Genomic DNA, 18,716 nt, shown 5'->3' with positions numbered 1-18,716 from the left:
GAAACAAAAAGCTAAAATGTGGATGCAGTTTTTCACTGTGGAAGAATTTGACAGTAAAAGTGTAATTTTATTATTTTAAAACGTTGTCAAAGTGCCACCCAGGCAGTCCAAATCTGCCTTAAAACAAATAAATTGATGTGTAATGACTTCATTCTATAAAGAGCACATAAGGGATGTTTAAAGGTTAATAGTTTTACTGTAATGTAAATGTAATAATATTAAATGTAAGTATAAAACTTTGTTTCCTCACACAAGAATCAGCTGGCAGAGGGAGCTACTGATAGACAAGTAACAATTCCATTACATACCGCTGTGAAATAGCAGAAAGCAACCAGCAGTTGCTCTGGAATAAATTCTGTTTTATAGCTAAAATCAAGGGCCAGAGGAATGAATGTTGAATGTATATATTTCACAAGCTCAGTACATCTAGTGCTAGCTACCCGCTTAACAAATGAAATTCTGGCTCCACTGGAGCCAATGGCAAAACTCATTGATTCCCTTAGTATCTGTGCGTGCGTGTGACATTTAAGAGAACAGAAAGGTAGCAAAAAATAAAACATACAAAGAAACAGAAAGGGTCCAACTGCACCCTCAGATACACAAGTGACTTCAACATTGGATCTACCTGATAAAGGACCTAGTGAGGGCTTTAAACTCACCAACCTAGTGAGGAGGGCTTTCAACTAGACTTTATAGTTATGTCTACATTGCAATTAGACAACCATTGCTGGCCTATGCCAGCTGACTCGGGCTCACAGGACTTGGCTTATGGACTGCTTAATTGCGGTGTGGACATTTGGGCTCAGGCTGCACCCCGAGCTCTGGGACCCTCCCACCTTGCAGGGTCCTAGAACCAGGGCTCCAGTCCCAGCCCAAATGTCTACATTGCAATTAAACAGCACCTTAGCCTGAGCCTGCCGGTACAGGCCAACTACGGGTTTTTAATTGAAGTGTAGACATAACCTAAGGGGGCAGGTGAGAAAATCCCACAAGCAAGTATATAAAAAAGATGATTTTGACAAAGGGCTGGAAGTTGGAAAGGTGGTCAGGATGCAAAATTATAATAGGGTATAAAACTAATAAGAGGGAATACAATCTGCTCAGCAGCTTAGATGTCTACATACAAATGCAAGGCATATCGGGAATGAACAGGAAAAACTGGAAGTCTTAGTACACAAGCAAATTATGACTTAACTGGCACCACAAAGACTTACTTGGTGAGATCAATCTCATGAATGGAATATCTGTACAGAGAGGGATAACCTGTTCAGGAAGAACAGGCAGGGAGGAGGTGTTGCATTATATGTTAAGAATGTATACACTTGTTCTGAGGTCCAGAAGGGGGTGAAAGCATACCCGTTGAAAGGCTCTGGCTGAAGATAAAAGGGGGAAAACTGGGGCAACATTATGGTAGGTGTCTAATACAGACCACCAAACCAGGGGGAGGAGGTGAACGAAGCATTTATAAAACAAATAACCGTAATATCCAAAACACAAGACCTGGCAGTAGTGGGGGGACTAACTACCCAGATATCTGCTGGAAAAGTAAAATGGCAAAACACAGAATGTCCAGCATGTTCTTGGAATGTGTTGGGGACAGCCTGTTATTTCAGAAGATGGAGGAAAACCACGGCAGCAGTTATTTTAGACTTGATTCTGATTAATAGAGAGAAATTAGTTGCAAATCTGAAGAAGGAAGGCAACTTAGGTAAAAAAGTGATAATGAAATAACAGACTTCAAGTTTCTACAGAAAATGAGAGAGAGAGCAGCAAAATAAGGACAATGGACTTCAAAAAACCACAAAGCAAACTTTAAGAAACTGAGGGAACTGACAGGTAAGGTCCCATGGGAAAAAAAATAAAGGGATAAAGGAGTTCAGGAGAGGTGGCAGCTTCTCAAAGAGAATATTTAAGGTACAACAGCAAATTATCCCAAGGAAAGATAAGAGGAATAGTAAGTGGCCAATACGACTGCAACAACCTTTAAATGACCTGAAAATCAAAAAGAAATCCTACCAAAAATAAAGTGGAAACACAGACAAATTGTTAAGGATGAGTACAAAAGAACAGCACAAACATGCGCAGGGACAAAATCAGATAATCAGCCCTACAATTCTATGATTCTATGTATCTGATGGTGAAATGGTGAATTGGGCCTGGAGGCTCCCTTAGGCATGAGTCACACTAACATCGAGTTTTGCCTGTATGAGCTCCAAGACTGAGTCCACAATCTGCACGAAGGTAAAACGATTATAAAGACAAACAGGAAAGAAAAGTATTAGGAATTAATGAAGCACTGAAGATTACTAAAAATAACAAAATTAGGAATGTACTGTGTGTTTTTCATTAATTCTTTCACATATGGTATTTAATTTATTGCCATCCAAAAATGTCTTGAGGGATTGTACTTTTTATAAAGTGAGTCATGCACAGAGCTGCTATCACTTTAGACTTTATAGTCTAAAAAAGAACTCTGGCATCCCAATGAAAAAAAGTTAGTTTTATCTTCTTTAAGATAAACAGCGCCTTTGGCACCATGCTCCATCCTTCTGGGTGTATAAATATGAATACTTTATGGTTAATACTTAAAATCACATCTCTGCTGAATAAGAAAATGCAGGTTTTTGCTAGGTGATTATAAACACCTGCTGGTAAAGAACTTAATAGAACAACTTTAGCTAAGGGCCTGTGGTAAGCACCTGCATAATTCACACATGCTTTTGTTGGATTTCACAGGCCACATGCCTTCCACCACTGGAATTTGTTCTATGAACTTGGTTTACAAGGATTAATGAAGCAAAAGGAGAAAAAAATTCTTGGAGCAGGCAAAAAAATAATATTTAAGGGTCTAATATTAATTAAATGCTATCATCATTGCTGAATCATCCTTGTCTTTATCATGTCTGTCCCAGCTCAGGTCTAGGAAAGCTCAGGACTTGGCTGAGGGCTAACTGGCAGCAACTCAACTCAGAGAATACAGAGGTAATGTTGGTGGGGTTAGTGATAATAGAGGGAGCATGGCCACTATCTGTAACAGGTGATAGCTTAGGCGAGATATTACACCCAGGGCTACTCAACAGAATGCTCATGCAGCAGCTATGGCCACGAGTGCATTATTTTTTCCCATCTGCTCCAGCAGGAATGCAGAACCCTGATACAATTATCTATGCCTTGCTCATGTTAAAATTAAACTGTTAGACTGTGCTCTGTATGGTGCTACACACTAAGACCATTCAGAAACTCAAGTTAGTGCAGAAAATACTGAGACATCAGTGCAACACAGAGGCGAGAGCAATGCAGGGAGAAAGGTAAGTTTTGCAGAGACCTGAAGATCTCTGTCCACTGAAGGGGCTCTGTTTTGGTCATTCATGGGGTGGTGACAGGCTTTAGAGAACACCAGATTTTTTTTCTTTTTCTTTTTGATAGAAAGGATAGCAAGATAAGTCTATGAACTAGACAGGGAAAGAGAAATCAGAGCTCACACTCTGGAGGGTATGGAGGTAGAAACAGAATCAGTCTCTCAGTTTAGGCCCTTCAGGACAAGTTTACTCATCCTGCAGATTCTAAGAGTAAAACAATTTTTCAAAATGTATATTTGATGAGCTTTTTTTCAACGTTTAACCATTTTTTAAAGGGGAAGAAACATATTTTCCATGCTAGGAATCTCATGCTGCAGACAAAGGTGCTGTTCCTTCAGGGACTCATTTAGATTAACTCTTCTCTCTTGTAGCAGTCATTACCTCAAACCTTGCACTTTTATAATTAGGAGATAACGTCAATGGAAAAGAATGTTTTCACAAAATAATGGAACTCCTGATGCTAGAGAAATGTAGTGCTAAGATGTAAAAGTGTAAGAAGCTTACCTTGTGACTTTCTACTACAATCAGGTATTGAATCTTGAACCACTTATAATCTACTTCTCAATAATTATAGGATTCCAATGGACCATCATAACGGATTGAGCCAAAAATATATACTAGAATAATTCCAGGGCATGCCAAGCAGCACCAGGGTGTCATTTTTCATCCAGCTGTGTCATGAAAGAATATTCTTACACAACAGCAATCATCAGTATCTCAGTGTGTATTTGATTTCTTCTCTTGGGGCCTGATCCAAATTCCACTAAAGGCCAATGGAAAAACTCGTTGACTTTAATGGTAGGGGGATCAGGCCCTTAATTGGCACTGCTTCCTCTGTTTAAGGCTGCTAAGGTTTATTAATTCATCTCAGTCCAAATTACAGTTTGAGTCTTCTTTAAGCCTGTGAGTACTCCAAGTGAGCTAAAGTAAGACAGGTACTATATGCTTAGCTGGACCAGGGACAGAGTGCTCAGCACCTTGCAGGATCATTTCACGCTGACCTGTGAAAGAAGGTGTATGTGTGTGTGGGGAGGGGAGGGGTTGAATGTGCCTGCTTGCTTTTTACTTACTTATAAGTATAAACGGACACCTGAATGATTTTTATTTATTTAGTGGGGGATTTGGTTTGATGTTTGAAGGGTTTCCCCCCCCCCCCACTGCTTTTTTATATTAAAATATCGAGCCTCATCTCCCCCTGTTTTTTTTTCCTGGAGATTCTACAGATACCTAGAAAACTAGCAGAAGAATTGACAAGCTTCAGGAACCTCGGTCAGTGACAGGAAAGATATTTTTACTCAGACTGTTTAAAACTCTTGGCTTAAGTTAAAAGCTATTAAGCTGAAAGTCTTCACAAAATTCATGGGAGAAAAATGACACACCAGACTCTAATGTTTCTAAAAATCAAAGGGGGCGCACAAACAAAATGTAATAATGTTTGTTCTTTTGGAGGTTATCTTTAAGAGCTAGGTTCCAATATATAATAGAAAGAAACTACTTACATTTGCATAGATTTTTTTATAGAGAATTTTTACTCTTCCTAAAGGTGTTGGACTGCCAGTCACGGAGACACACCCTTGTGGTGTCTCCTTTACACAGGGTGTAAAAGCCAGAGTGGCATAAGCTCTGAAAACCCGATAGGATCCCCTCACAAGCCCTAGCAGAGAGGGCACACGGGGCAGGAAAGGTGTGTTGGGGTGGGGTGACAGCATGGAGTGCTGGGGGCATTCCAGGGAGCACTGCAGCCCATAAGCTAGACCAAAGAGGTTGCTGTAACATAGGCTATATTTACACTTATGGTGGTGTGTAGAGTAAAGGCACTTCATGTGTAGCTACATACCGCAATGAAAGGCTCTGACAGCAGGGAGGCAGTGGGGAAGAGCTCTGGCAGGGGGACACAGCAGGGGACAACACTGCTAAAAACTGGAGCGGAGAGGCACTGCTTGGGCATGCAGAGAACCTGTGTAGGATATACACCGTAGGGTTTCCAGCGCGTATGGCACCCTACTCACCTATGCCATGCCTCAACGTATACACTGCTATTTACACCCAGGCTCGGTGGGCATGCAGCGTCCATAGTCTACACACTCACTAAGTGTAGATGTACCCTTAGACAGATCCCGAGCAATACATTGTGCCAGGTACCTCTTCAGGCCCCAGAACAGCCCAGGATTATGAAGGCACAAACGTGGCTTAGAACAACCAGAGCCCCACTCCCACTAGAGCTGCACCTAGTCGAGGCACAACAAAACAAGGACAGCACAGACAGAAGCAGCACAGGCTTCCCCAACCCCATTCTGCCAAGGGTGTCTCAGTCCTGAAGTGGAGGAACTACCTCTGAAAATAGTGCACTGCTTCCTGCGAAAACCTTGGCCTTTCTGGTCAGACAGCCGGAGGAGTCAATTGGGATAGTGATACTTATGGGGGCAGTTGTCCAGACTAATGGAGCTTTTAGTGCACACCACCAGAGTCCACACGGGCCTATTAGCGCACACAAGGAAGTACACCTCTCTGTGTAGAAAAAACCAGCCCTGCATAGTACATTGTAACTAAGAGGTCTGTTTCACAGTGGGTAGATCCACATGGAGAAAAAAAAAACCATTAGAAAATGTCGTTAACTAACGTGAGGTTAAACACAACTTGGGCATTTAACTTGTCTTTGTCTAGGTTGTGTTTAAAAATGTGCTGTCTGGTCATAGTTAACCTCAGTGGGGGGTCCTCTATGGTTTACCCCAATCAGATACAACATTTAAAATGACAGCTGTCCTAGGGCACATTAAAGGCAGAACTGTCTTTAACACTGCTATTTTAAAGATGTTAGTGAACACGTTTTCTAATAAGATGCTTTTCCCCCCTCCACTACAGACAGGACCAATGTCAGTTGAATCATATGTCTCTGGTATTCCTTTGATTCTGCTCCATACCAATGCAACATATTGCTCCACTCCTCAAAGTTATCTAGGTAGGCTCTCCTCATTTTGTGAAAGCCCAGATCACACACACATTAATTAAACCATTTTCCATCTAGGTACTTATATGACCTCTACCAACTTGTTTCACAGAATTTAGAGCTGCTGGGATGTGTCATTTGCCAGGATGAGATGGGTGAAGGTGAGTCCAGTCTCAGGTTACATGGGAGGACACCAGGAAGAAAGAAATAAAAATGTAAGGATACTTGCAGAGTGTATCATTGCACTGTAAGTTGTGTTTGCCAAAGATGTGATTCCTTTTTGGAAAGCTTTGTCACAACTGAAATTACATACAGATTAGAACCACTTCTGTACAATAAACCCCATTAGTGAATATTTTGCCTTTAGAAGCATCATCACTGTAACCACAAGAGGCATTCATTCTCAGTGACTGTTGAATCTGGGCTGGTGCTTCATACTGTCATGAAGTATTTCCTGCCTGCTCTTTTATGAAGCCTTTGTGTCAAAGTTGTTCATATTGTTTTAATAGGAGATTTTTGATAAGTTGGAATCAGTTAAAAAGATTAATACATATTCTTCAGTAAATTTTAAAATTAAGAAAAGGCACTTTGATTAAAGCTTGTTTTGATCTCATAATAATGAGAACAAGTATGAGAATTTCCAGTTAATTTTGCTTTTGTCCATTTGAAATATAGAAAAGCTAAGGGCAGTGCAAAGGGAAACCAAAAATATCAACAGTCTTACAGCACAGAATGTGTACACTGCAGATTTGTTAATACAACAGCAAAGAAGAGGGATTTAAAAGGGAAGAGAGACTCGCTACACAGCTGTGAATAGCATGCACTGAGGAAACATGCTCCAGATTTTGAGCTGCATGCTTCAGGTTCCACGTGATCAAAACAGAGTGATGTTGAGACACAGCAATGAATTTTCTTTATTGTCAGTAGATTTCAACAGATTCCATCATTTTGAGAAAGATTTTTTTTTCTATCCAAACAAGCCAGCAGCAGCAGATAGACACAGAATGCAAAATTTGTTGATGCAAAAGAAATATGCTTTAGAAGAGAAGATTTTTTTTTTTTTTTGCCATAGGAGAATATTTTAAACCTTCAGTCTCCACTATCAACCAATCAGCATTCATCTGCTGTAATATTGGCAAGACAGAAAACTGAAGTGAAGAGATCTTTTAGCTGGCACTTCTTGATATTGTGGTACATTAGGCAACAATGCAAGACTTTTAGACCCCTTACCCCTCATGTATTCATATTCCTCTCTCAACAGACAGGATAAAGTATATAGTAATTTACTTTTAACTCCCCAAGAAATCTCCAAGAAATAAACAGTGTGTAATTTTTTTTAAACTCAGTTCAATTATAAAAAATGAAGTGTTTACTGAATTGCACAGTCCAAATTTAAAGGATCATTCATGCACTGATCCTGTGATGGTGAAAGGCCAAATAAAAGATCCATGAAAAGGAGTTAAATTAGAAAGCAACCAACTGGCATAGCTTAATTCTTACCTTGGCTGTTTTTTTCACGGGTTGACATTTTTGCTGGTTATGGGACAGAAATAAAATAACTTAAAACTATTTCTGAAGTCCCACCTCCCTGGCGTGAAAACTATGTTACACAAGGGCAATGTTTTCTATTTTATTTTTAAACAAGCAAGCATATTTTTATTATATATATATATATATATGAAATAATTAACCACTTCTTATATTTCTGTGTTTTACAAAAGCAATACAAAATATTCCTCTTCCGCAGGGCCCTGAGGTCACAAAAAAAACTCCCACTGATTTCAAAGAGCTTTGCATCGGGCACTAGATCTTTTAGCAACAATCAACTGAATTAACCCTTGGAGTAACTATTACCATTATGTAAATTCTAAATCAGTGCTTCATAAAGATATTTCATAATGACTTGGTTGTTTCCATTGGGATAATATTCAATTAGCAACATTAAATCTCTCCAATTACCCCAATATTTAGAAACAAATGTTTTCACTTACCTTGGCTGACAATGACATCTTTGTGTCTGGGGAAAAATCACAAAATATAGAATTAGTGTATTAGTTATAATACTAATACTACCTAGCTTCTGTACAGTCCCACATTATGCTAAGTCTTACCACCTCTTCAAAAAAACAACCACCAAAAACCTGGATTCACAAAAAGAACTATATAAGTTCATGGAGGATAGGCGTATCAATGGCTGTTGGCCAAGATGGTCAAGAATGTTAACCCCATTCTCAGGGTGACTCTAAACCTCTGACTGCCAGAAGCCTCTTCTGTACACTCTCCCTGAAGCTCTAGTCCTGGCCACTGTTGGAGGCATGATACTGACCTAGATGGATCATAGGTCTGATCCAATATGAAAGTTCTTATGTTCCTATGAAAACTTGGGGATAAGATGTTAGATAACCAATCCTAACCAATACAGTAAAACCCCCAACTTTTGTCTCTTGTCTTATACTTTGATAGTCCCTATCCCCAAAGGGCTTACAATCTTTTTGTTCTATGTTTGTTGTGTGACTAGCATAACTGAGGTTCCTAGGAGCTACTGCAGTACAAATAAATAATACTAATAAAATACTAAAATCATATTAGCATTTGTATATGGGAAACTGGCTTTTAGATAGCAAAAAACAAAACAAAACAAAACCATAAAAAGCCTAATTTTTGGAGCTGAAGACCACATTTAGCTTGCATTCAAGGTTCTCAGCACCTGTGAAAAATCAAGCATGAGGTGACTAGCACATAATGATTATAAGTTCTTTTGAATAATTATCCAGGAGCTTGTATCAGTGTGACTATTAATATCAGAAAACGTGATGCTAATACTATGTCTCACTGCAAGTCAACTTTACCACAATCCCTCACAGGATCCCTAGATAAACAGTACTAGGTCTGCTGAGGGGGACACAAAATAAGTTTTCGTAAGTGCTGACTTGTTAGACTACACTCAAGGAAGCGCCATGCATGAAAAAAAAAACCCTCAATTTTTTTCAGAAGATGGGAGGAAAACTTAAATTTCCTTATAATAACCTCCTCTTAAAGGTGTCTTGCTTGTTAAAGAGCACTTATTTCACGAAAACTGTCAACTGACTTGAAGCTGAGTAGCAAAATGGAGGTCAAATACTTGTATGGAGGTCAAACATCTATAACAGTGATAGACAGTCAAACATACACATATATAGAGTTCTCACTGACTGCTGGTTCAATCACCCTTATTCTGGCTGCCAAATGGCAGAGTCCAGACTTGGATTCCCAGTTCTGATTTAAGACAACTGGCTAAGGTGACAGTTGCTCTACTTCCTGCTATTTTATTGGGATGATATATAGCATGACACTGGCTTTAAAACTGTTCCTAATAAACAAAATTCAAAATCTGGGTCTAGAGTCCAAAGCATGTATAAAGCGATTTTTATCCAGGACCCAAGTTAGGGCTGGATCCCTGTTTCCTCACACAGAAAATGGGTTGGTTCTGATGCATTTTGGGCCTTTGCAACTTCCCCTAATTAATAATCTTAAATGCAATAAGCAAAATGCTGCCCTCTGATGCATGCACACAAGCCAACTGATTCAACAGGAGTTGGGCATGCATTTCCAAGGGCATATTTGTAAAAAGTTAGTATTTACATGTCCTTCTCTCCACTTCTCCTCCCTTACCCTCCTCAACCCGGGGTGTCTTTACAATGAATTTCAGTGCAGAGACAAGTGAATGATAAGATACTTTTGTAAAGAATATAGTACACAGTCTTCAAGTGAGATGATGGTAAAATGTTTTCACAACTTTTGAAGCTTCACTTTCATTAAGTATTTCAGGCTAAACAATGACCTGAAGATGCACTCAGATGATTGTTTTTCTCCAACAATTATTAATCCTAATCCTTCCGGCCCCCATTTAATCCATAATCACTGAAAAGTATATTTTTTTCTTATTCTAGGGAAATACTGTAGAAGTGGAATAATTGAAGCATTTCAAAGGATAAGGAGCATATCATAAAAAAAAGACAAAACATCTGACTATATGCCTGAACTACTGCACAAATTCAAAATGCCTGGAAAGAGCAACCATTTTTTATTCTTAATAATTTTAAATATGTCTACTGTGATTACGCTGTTTTAACAGCAATAATTGAAAAAAGGAACTTGATAAGCTGAAATAAAGCCAGAGGATTTAGCTAGAGAGTTTTTCAGTCTTTAAATAGCTTTTATCAGTATCCAGCAACAGCCTGAATTGCCAGAGGAATTTAGAAAAGGGAAGAAAATTGTGTGCAGAATGTCTAAACCATAATCCTTAGTGCACACTACTTCAGTGTATTACAGAATTCTCCAGTCTAGGTATAAAGCTGTGACTAAATGTAAGTATTGCTGTCAGGTCAGATTAGCATAATATTGTGATCCCCCTTTCAATTTTAAGTTTTGCACTGGTCTTGAGAATCTGTATGAAAACAACCTATTTTACATTATTAATACATTCGTTAATGCCAGCAGATTTGAATTTTATTTTTTAATTTCATTTACAAATTCAGAACTTATTTTAATGATAACCTCCCTGTATTTCATCAGTATTTTTACCTTTATTTACATATATGATTTTGCAGCTTCATTCAAAGCAATTCTATTTAAGCCACCTTTACAGTTAATTAGATCTACAGTGAAGTTACTGTGTAAAAAGGCACCTTTTTACTGAAGACATCTGCTCCCTGTGTGCATTCAGAGTTGTATTTGTTTATACCACAGAACAAAATGTTACTCCTTGTTCTTTGTTAGCATTGCAAAGCCAACACAGCTAAGCTTTATGCCCTATTATGTATGATCAATACCATTTTAAAAAAACCCACTAAATTCTGAGGCCCTGACTCTGCAAACACATATACACATGCTTAACCTTACTACTGTTTGAGTTTGATGGGACTACTTGCAGTAGTAAAAGTAAGCATGTGCATAAGTGTTTGCATGATCAGGGCCTAAATCAATCAAACTTCTGCAAACCCACCAAAAATGAAGAGAGTAGCACAGATGTATCTGAGAGTATAATTTGGCCTTTTATGCCTGGTGATATTGCTCAAGAAGGAAAAAGACCTGTTTTACTTTTCAGGCTGAGTTTGCAGAATGGGCCATGAGGAAAAAAAAATCTTTACTTGTAAATTGAGCATATTTGAGATATGGAAACATGGAACCTCACAATGCCATTTTACAGTTACTTTTAAGTATAAAACTGCAGCTTAACACAAATCCAGAAAAGACACAACTGAATTTACAATGAAATAAAAACTGTGTCTGAAACCTTAACATTTCAAAATTTATTTTTAAATAAAGACAAGAGAAGTGGAGAAAACTTACAGAATCATAGAAATGTAGGATTGGAAGGAACCTTGACAAGTCATCTAGCTTAGTCCCTTGTGCTAAGGCAGTACTAAAAAATATTAACTGGACCATCCCTGATAGGTGTTTGCCTAACCTGTTCTTAAAAACCTCCAATGACAGAGATTCCACAATCTCTCTAGGTAATTTATTCCAGTGCTTAACTACCCTTACAGTAGAAAGTTTTCCCTAATGTCTAATCTAAAGCTCCATTGCTGCAATTTAAGCCCATTACTTCTCGTCCCGTCCTCAGTGGCTGAGGAGAACAATTTATCACTCTCCTCTTTATAACAACATTTTATGTATTTGAGGACTGTTATGTCCCCTCTCAGTCTTCTCTTCTCCAGACTAAACAAACCCAGTTTTTTCAATCTTCCCTCACAGGGCATGTTTTCTAGACCTTTGATCATTGATATTGCTCTCCTCTGGAGTCTCCAATTTGTCCACATCTTTCCTGAAGTGTGGTTCCCAAAACTGGACATTACACTCCAGTTCAGGCCTTATTAATGCAGATTAGAGTGGAAGAATTACTTCTCATGTCTAGTTTACAACACCCCTGATAGTACATCCCAGAATGATGTTTGCGTTTTTTGCAACAGTGTTACACTGTTGACTCATATTTAGTTTGTAATCCACTATAACCCCAGATCATCTTCTGCAGTACTTCTTCTAGGCCAGGGGTTCTCAAACTGGGGGTCAGGACCCCTCAGGAGGTCACAAGGTTATTACATGGGGGGTCGCGAGCTGTCAGCCTTCACCCCAAACTCTGCTTTGCCTCCAGCATTTATAATGGTGTTAAATATATAAAAAAGTGTTTTTAATTTATAAGTGGGGTTGCACTCAGGTGCTTGCTATGTGAAAGGGGTCACCAGTACAAAAGTTTGAGAACCGCTGTTCTAGGCAATCATTTCCAAGTGGGGAAATTTGTACATGAATGACAGTGGGCCTTCATATGCATGCATAATTTGTAAAATCCAAACATGTAGCAGTGGAAGCATATTCATGCTTTAAAATAATACATCTACATTTTGCAGGGATTTTAAGATTCTCTGGAGATTTCCTTGCATTAGAGAGGTGAATAGTCAGATTATGCAGACAACATCTGCAAAACATTAACAATGCAAACTGACAGTTTACAAAATTTGCTTATGTAATAAAATTAAAACAATTTAATTTGAGGGTTTTTATTCTTAAAACTTGCAGATACCACTTTGCTACAAACGGCAATACTTACTTCTCTGCATTTTTTGCCACTTTTGATATGAGTTTTGATGTTGAAGCTGCCCTCAACAGTTTATTACGACTGTCATCTGAGTTGTCCCACATGCTATGTGATTTTTCAGCAGTCGAAGTTCGCTTTATGCTAAAAAACACAAAATTTACATTTAAAATTAAAAATTAATGAGATAACGATAGCTGGTGCTGGTATGCAATTGACAGATCAAGCAGCAGGAGACTAAAGCAGTGCTAGGACTTCCTTCAAGTTGATCCAGAAAACAGAAATAAAGATTAGTCAAAAAGTTCTAACCAGATGAGTGAAAGCTCAATGGCTATTGAACACAATAAAACATTTTGAATGCTGAGCTGTTTTGTCAGCACATAGATAGGGCACAATTCCATAAGAAGCACTCTGAGGTGGCAAGTTCCAAGCCCTGTAAGCCACTGACTGTTTGGAAGCAAATAGCTCCAAAACAATGGGCCAAAATCCTGCTTCCTTTGTTCATGCACAACATTCCATTCACTTCTCTGAGACTTCTTAGAGAGGAATAAGGCAAGCAGGATTTGGCCCAATATCATGGAAAATTAGACCCATGAATGTCTGATAGACTACATCAGCAATCCTGCTGGAGCCAAATTTATGCTAATGGCAGTTCAAAACTGTTTTGTAGTCACTGGTTTCACTGAAGTTAATTTCATGTATAATATCTTTATCATAGGAAATTTGTTTAAATGTGGTCTGGCTATAACAGTTATTAAATAACCTGAATTATGATTCTGCAGATGCCCTGCCAACAACCTTGCAACTCATCCAGTCAAAAATACTTTTTGCAAGAACAACATTCAAAACTGCAACTCTAGAAAGGCAAGCTTATTTCCACAGTATCTCAAGAAGCTGAAAAAAGATGATGACAAGTTATCAAGACATATTAAAATATTAAGAAAGACTTAAAAGCCATCCCCTTACCACTCCCCCACCAGGTAATAAATTAGTATGCTAAACCCAGGCACAAAAAGTCTCTTTGCAGTAAGATGCCAGGCAGGAGAACAACAAACCAAAGTTCAGCTTTAGATTTTGTAAGAGTTTGTGCAAGACATGGAGACACAGCCTTTATGAGTGTTAAACATGCATCAGTCAAGTGAAAGGGTTGTTTTTATTTTCTATTAGAATTGTGAATTCAGGCAACACAAGCCAACATATGTTTGTAAACCAGCGCAAATTTGAGAGTATAATTCATTTGTTATTGTTATTGTTTGTTTTAGTCTTCTAAAATGCCAAGTGGTCCGAGAAAGAATTCCATACCTTCCCAAGGTTTCAAAATAATAAAGGTGACAATGGATCATAACAAACTAGGCGTGAACTTGAACATTTTTGCTCTAAAATAACCAGCCAAATTTTAAAATGGGTTTATTTGAAAAATATTCAATTTTAAAAATCAAAGAGCATCATCCTGCAGATGTTCTCTGCACTTAACTCCCACTGAAATCAGCAAGAATTCTGTATGTGCAAGGTTGCAGGATCAGGCCCTAAACAAATCCCTCCCGTCCCCTTCCCCCGGTCAAATCGCAGTTTAATATTGGTGTAGAAATATGACACCAAACATGTCTGTAGAATAAGAATCCAAATATCAGGTGAAATGGACCATTCTGTAACCAAGCAGGGATATGAGAAAAAAGCAAAAGATCCAAACTGCAGTCGCATTAAACAGTAGTTTGGGAAGAAAGGCACCCGAGTCAAAGGTTGTAATGATACTAGTTTATGACAAGTGCTATTATGATATGTGGTAAATAGCACAAGATATGGTTCACAGTTTTAGTTGGCCATGTTTAACATAATACCTTGAAAAGCATACTTTCAGTGATATTACTTCTTGGCACCTTTTTATATATTTTAATAAGATTGTAATTAATCTCTCTTTATCATATTAGGATGTTTTATATCCTGTGTACTTTGCAATGTCTTAATTCTATTTTTCTCATCTTTAAATTTATGGAAGAAATATTTGCATTTTTAATCTTTATTTAGTGGTAAATGTTGTAATGCATCTTGTGTGCAACTTTGCAGCATAAAAAAATACTGATTTTTGCACTCAATTGTGAAACTGGATCTTGGTTTCTCAAGATTTGCTGTTAAACGTGGACTCTTAGTATCATTACAACCATTTTCTAGCTCTGTACTTTGGTACTGTGAAAACCTTTTAGCTGGAGCAGAGCTCTTGCTTTCTTGAGTTTGCCTGTGTGTTTGGAGAGTCTGTAAGGAGGACTGGGGAGAAGGTGATGCTCGAATTTGTGGATTTTGATCATTAGAATGAGTTTCCTCTTTTTTTTCTCTCTGTCCTTGAGGTTTTTCCTTTTTTTCTGTACCGCTGTAAAAAAAAGTATAAGATGGAACAATAGAGAATAAGCAAATAATATGAAGGTGAAAAAAATGCACACATTTTATCAGAGAAGGAAGAAGCAATTCAAAATTCATTAAAGAAAAATCACCATAAGAAAATGTGTGGTTATCTACTGATTTTGTTGGGTTTTGTTAATGAAATTATTAGTAAAGTACTTTGCTAAAAGCAAAGATCAAACAGTTGAAGAGAGCTTCCTGTCAAGTACTAAGAAATATTATTATATTACTTGGAAAAGTAGCGAAGGTTTATCGCTGTTTTAGGTTCATTACTTACCCCTTCCCATTTAAACCTGAACACAGCTCCTTTCAATTTAAAATATGCACTGTATCCTAGGTTCTGCTGTATCTCTCTCTGCAGATTGTTGTGTATGCTTTGTCCCTCCTAGCCTTCCATTGTTAGCAATAAAATGCATTCACTGGTCCTGGGTCTCTCCAGAAATAGATTAACTAAATGTGCCATGTACCAAAGCAGCTACTGGGTACACCTTTTTTGGTCCTATTTGGCCATAACAGATATTAAATGGTCAAACTGTCACTTTTTCAACACCTGTTGTAAATAAACTATGAGATTACAATTCCCTCACTTTTAACAATGTAATGGAGCATAATCTTTGTTGTTTTAACATTTTAAATCCCTTTAAATAATTTTAAGTGGCAATTTTAAAATGTTCTTATTCATGAAGGCCCTGGTCCAAAGTCCACTGAAGTCAATAGCAAGACTCCTATTGCTATCACTGATATATGGACCCAGCCTCAACATGGCTAGTTTTGTGCATATTCTCATATGTACATGTTTATGTGGCAAGCTGATGGCTAGTTACCACATTTGTGCACAAACAGAATTAACAGTCACTATTTGAAAATGTGACTCTCTAATGTAGATGTCCTGCACTAGTTCAGGTCCCCATGATCTGTTGTGCTGTGATGTGGGAAAAGGAGCAAAGCAACACCAAGGAGCAGAAGTGTCCCGGAGCCATGTAAAAGGGCAAGCAGAGCCTTTGTAGAATGCTCACCCTTTTTCCAAGCCTGGGGAAGTCCCTCAAGTGGTTAGCACTTTATTGGACTTGGGGAAATATGTTGGGGTAGAATGGGGGAGCAGCCTCTCCAGCCAGCACTTCACAGGAAATGAACCTCTTCTCTTGCATCCCCTGTCCCCTCTTCAAATGTGTGTGTATGTCCCCTTACGGGCAAACGCTGCTGGTGCAAAGAGAGAGGATGAACTGAATTGAGGAGAGGACTGGACCACCATACTGGAATCCAGAGACTTTGGAGGCCATGTTTTCTAACTCCTCAACAATGTCTCAAATCTCTCTGTTTTGAGAGTAGAATTCACCTAAATTCTGAGAGTTTAAACTAGGATGGATCTTTCACTCCTGCAGGTTTCTCCCCATAGCAAAAGAATACAGTCCTGAAATGGCCAACAATACATTCTTTAAAGTACAAAGAATACTGAGAGGATCAGAGTTAACAGACCAATTATACAATCCCCATTTAACTGAGAATTTACTCTTGCCATGTGACTTATTTCAAGTACATTGCTGCATGCTTCCTGTGACATGCTGAAGCAAACACACAATGGCAAGACAAGCTGCTCAAGGTAGTAGTATTCTGCAGCATATAGATGTTTTCTTCCTTTAATTATACTCAAGGTGGACTGTTAAATGTTACAGGAATTTGAAGTCTGACTAAATTTTTCACATGCCATAAAACAAAATAAGCAGCAAGAAAAAAGGTTACCATTCCCCTGCCTCTAATTTTGTCTGGTATTCCCTCTCTCAAGTTAAAAGTAATCTACAAATTAAAAAAATAAAGCTTATACATCCTAGAGAAGCAAAATAGGTACAAAGAAGAGATGAAATGTTTTTTCCCTATCTCCAACTGAAAAATAAAAAAAAAAAAAGAGGAGGGTGTTTTTTTCCTGCTTGTTTTACTAAATTAGAAATTCTGGACTCATCTACCTTTCCCCACAAAAGACACTCTGCAAACAGAATCCGGATGGAATGGAAAACTAGTACAAACCATGGAAACAGAATCTGATTCTAAGTGAAAGTGGAGATGATTTTTATTCAGCCTATCTAAAACACTGGTTTTAATTTGTTTTTGTTAATCGCTATTTAACTCAAATTCATTAAGTGCAGATGGAGAAAAAGCTGTCTTTGTTCAAGATTCAACATCTCATCCCTCTAATTAAGGGCTCAAAGTTCCCAACCCATTTCTCTGAATCCTTTTGGGGAAAACTGCAGTAAAAAGCAGGGGATAAAAGACAGGATATTCCTGATGGTTTCAATATAAAAAAAATACATATTTATAATCATTCAGGGATATGTCATACATCATAAAGCAGCAAGAAAGGGCACAGCCGACAATTTTTTTTTGAGAGAGAGTTTCCTTCAATTTAACTTGTCAAGGCATATTTTGTTTTAAAGGAAGTCACTAGAAGAGAAATTAAAATAGAAATGTGCTTGTTTTGAAGGCAGTTATGAAACACGCAACAGTATTTTTTCACTTTCAGTGAAGATACGCTTGTGATTGGCTCCTGAGATAAGAGCATGATGACTTTTGATGGGTTGGCAGATAAACTTGTGGTCTCAAGTCCCTGTTCAACTGGAACTCTGGAAGCCATTTTTTGTTTGCATTAGGTTTAGCTTGCATTACTGGAAACAAGAGTACTTTGAACAACTTTCACCTTTTTCCAAAGTCTCTGACAGGAAAATGGAATACAAAAAAACAAGCCCTAGCAATGTCTTACCACTAAAGCAAATAACAGGCTCTTATTACAATTATGAAAGCTGTACTTTGTACTCATAATCCTGTATGGCCAATTTACTTATTAACAATGATGCTTGTCATAACCTCTTCTTTCCCTTTCCTACAATGAAAGGGAGACTGAGTGAGTCCAACTACCAGGAAGCAAGGCGTTAAAAAGAGAGAGAGAGAGAGAGGGTCACTCAGGAAGACACACACAAACAAGCATTTCCCCTAGCTCTCTAGTCAAGAAACCAACAAAATACACACAGTTGTGTTATGAAGTATATGTGGAGGAGAGTGGAAGCAGGATGGAAGAGAGAACTGTGACAAAGATAAATTCCAACTTGTGAATTCTCTCTTCTTCTCCCAGACTACAACAAACCAGAAACTGGAGTGAGGATGTGACCTTACCTGAAGTCTGACATTTTAAGATTATACTTAACTACTTAACTGAAGTCATTCTTTGGAGAACTATCTAAATCTAAATGAATTCAATGAACTCAATCTAAATGAAACTGTGCCACATTAATCCATAGACTCTTTTATAAAGTGTCCAAAATAAACCACAATGGCTAATGAGTGAACAGCTAGTCATCTGCAGAGCAGTCCTTATGCAACACCAAAATGTGAACACATTTCAGATCCTGGTGACCTCCAACCTGCTTTTGACAATCCACAGCTCTTTCCATCAGGA

At 38.1% G+C, this 18,716-nt stretch overlaps 1 protein-coding gene across 6 annotated transcripts in view; it reads right to left on the bottom strand.

The window, feature by feature from the left end:
* EML4 (EMAP like 4) overlaps window positions 1-18,716 on the bottom strand; it is a 257,098-nt gene that overhangs the window by 78,078 nt on the left and 160,304 nt on the right. For 3 of the 6 annotated variants that reach the window (XM_084623061.1, XM_084623062.1, XM_084623059.1), the window contains exons 4-7: window positions 15,072-15,242; window positions 12,893-13,021; window positions 8,298-8,323; window positions 7,807-7,839 (exon numbers count right to left, since the gene is read on the bottom strand). In XM_084623061.1, the coding sequence (XP_084479187.1) occupies window positions 7,807-7,839; window positions 8,298-8,323; window positions 12,893-13,021; window positions 15,072-15,242 (359 nt within the window). The remainder of the gene's footprint in view (window positions 1-7,806; window positions 7,840-8,297; window positions 8,324-12,892; window positions 13,022-15,071; window positions 15,243-18,716) is intronic. The other 3 variants (XM_084623060.1, XM_084623063.1, XM_084623064.1) reach the window with 3 other exon arrangements.

The sequence above is a fragment of the Lepidochelys olivacea genome, assembly GCF_965140295.1.
Source record: "Lepidochelys olivacea isolate rLepOli2 genome assembly, chromosome: 3".
Lineage (NCBI taxonomy): Eukaryota > Metazoa > Chordata > Testudines > Cheloniidae > Lepidochelys > Lepidochelys olivacea.
This window is presented reverse-complemented; position numbering and strand designations above follow the sequence as displayed.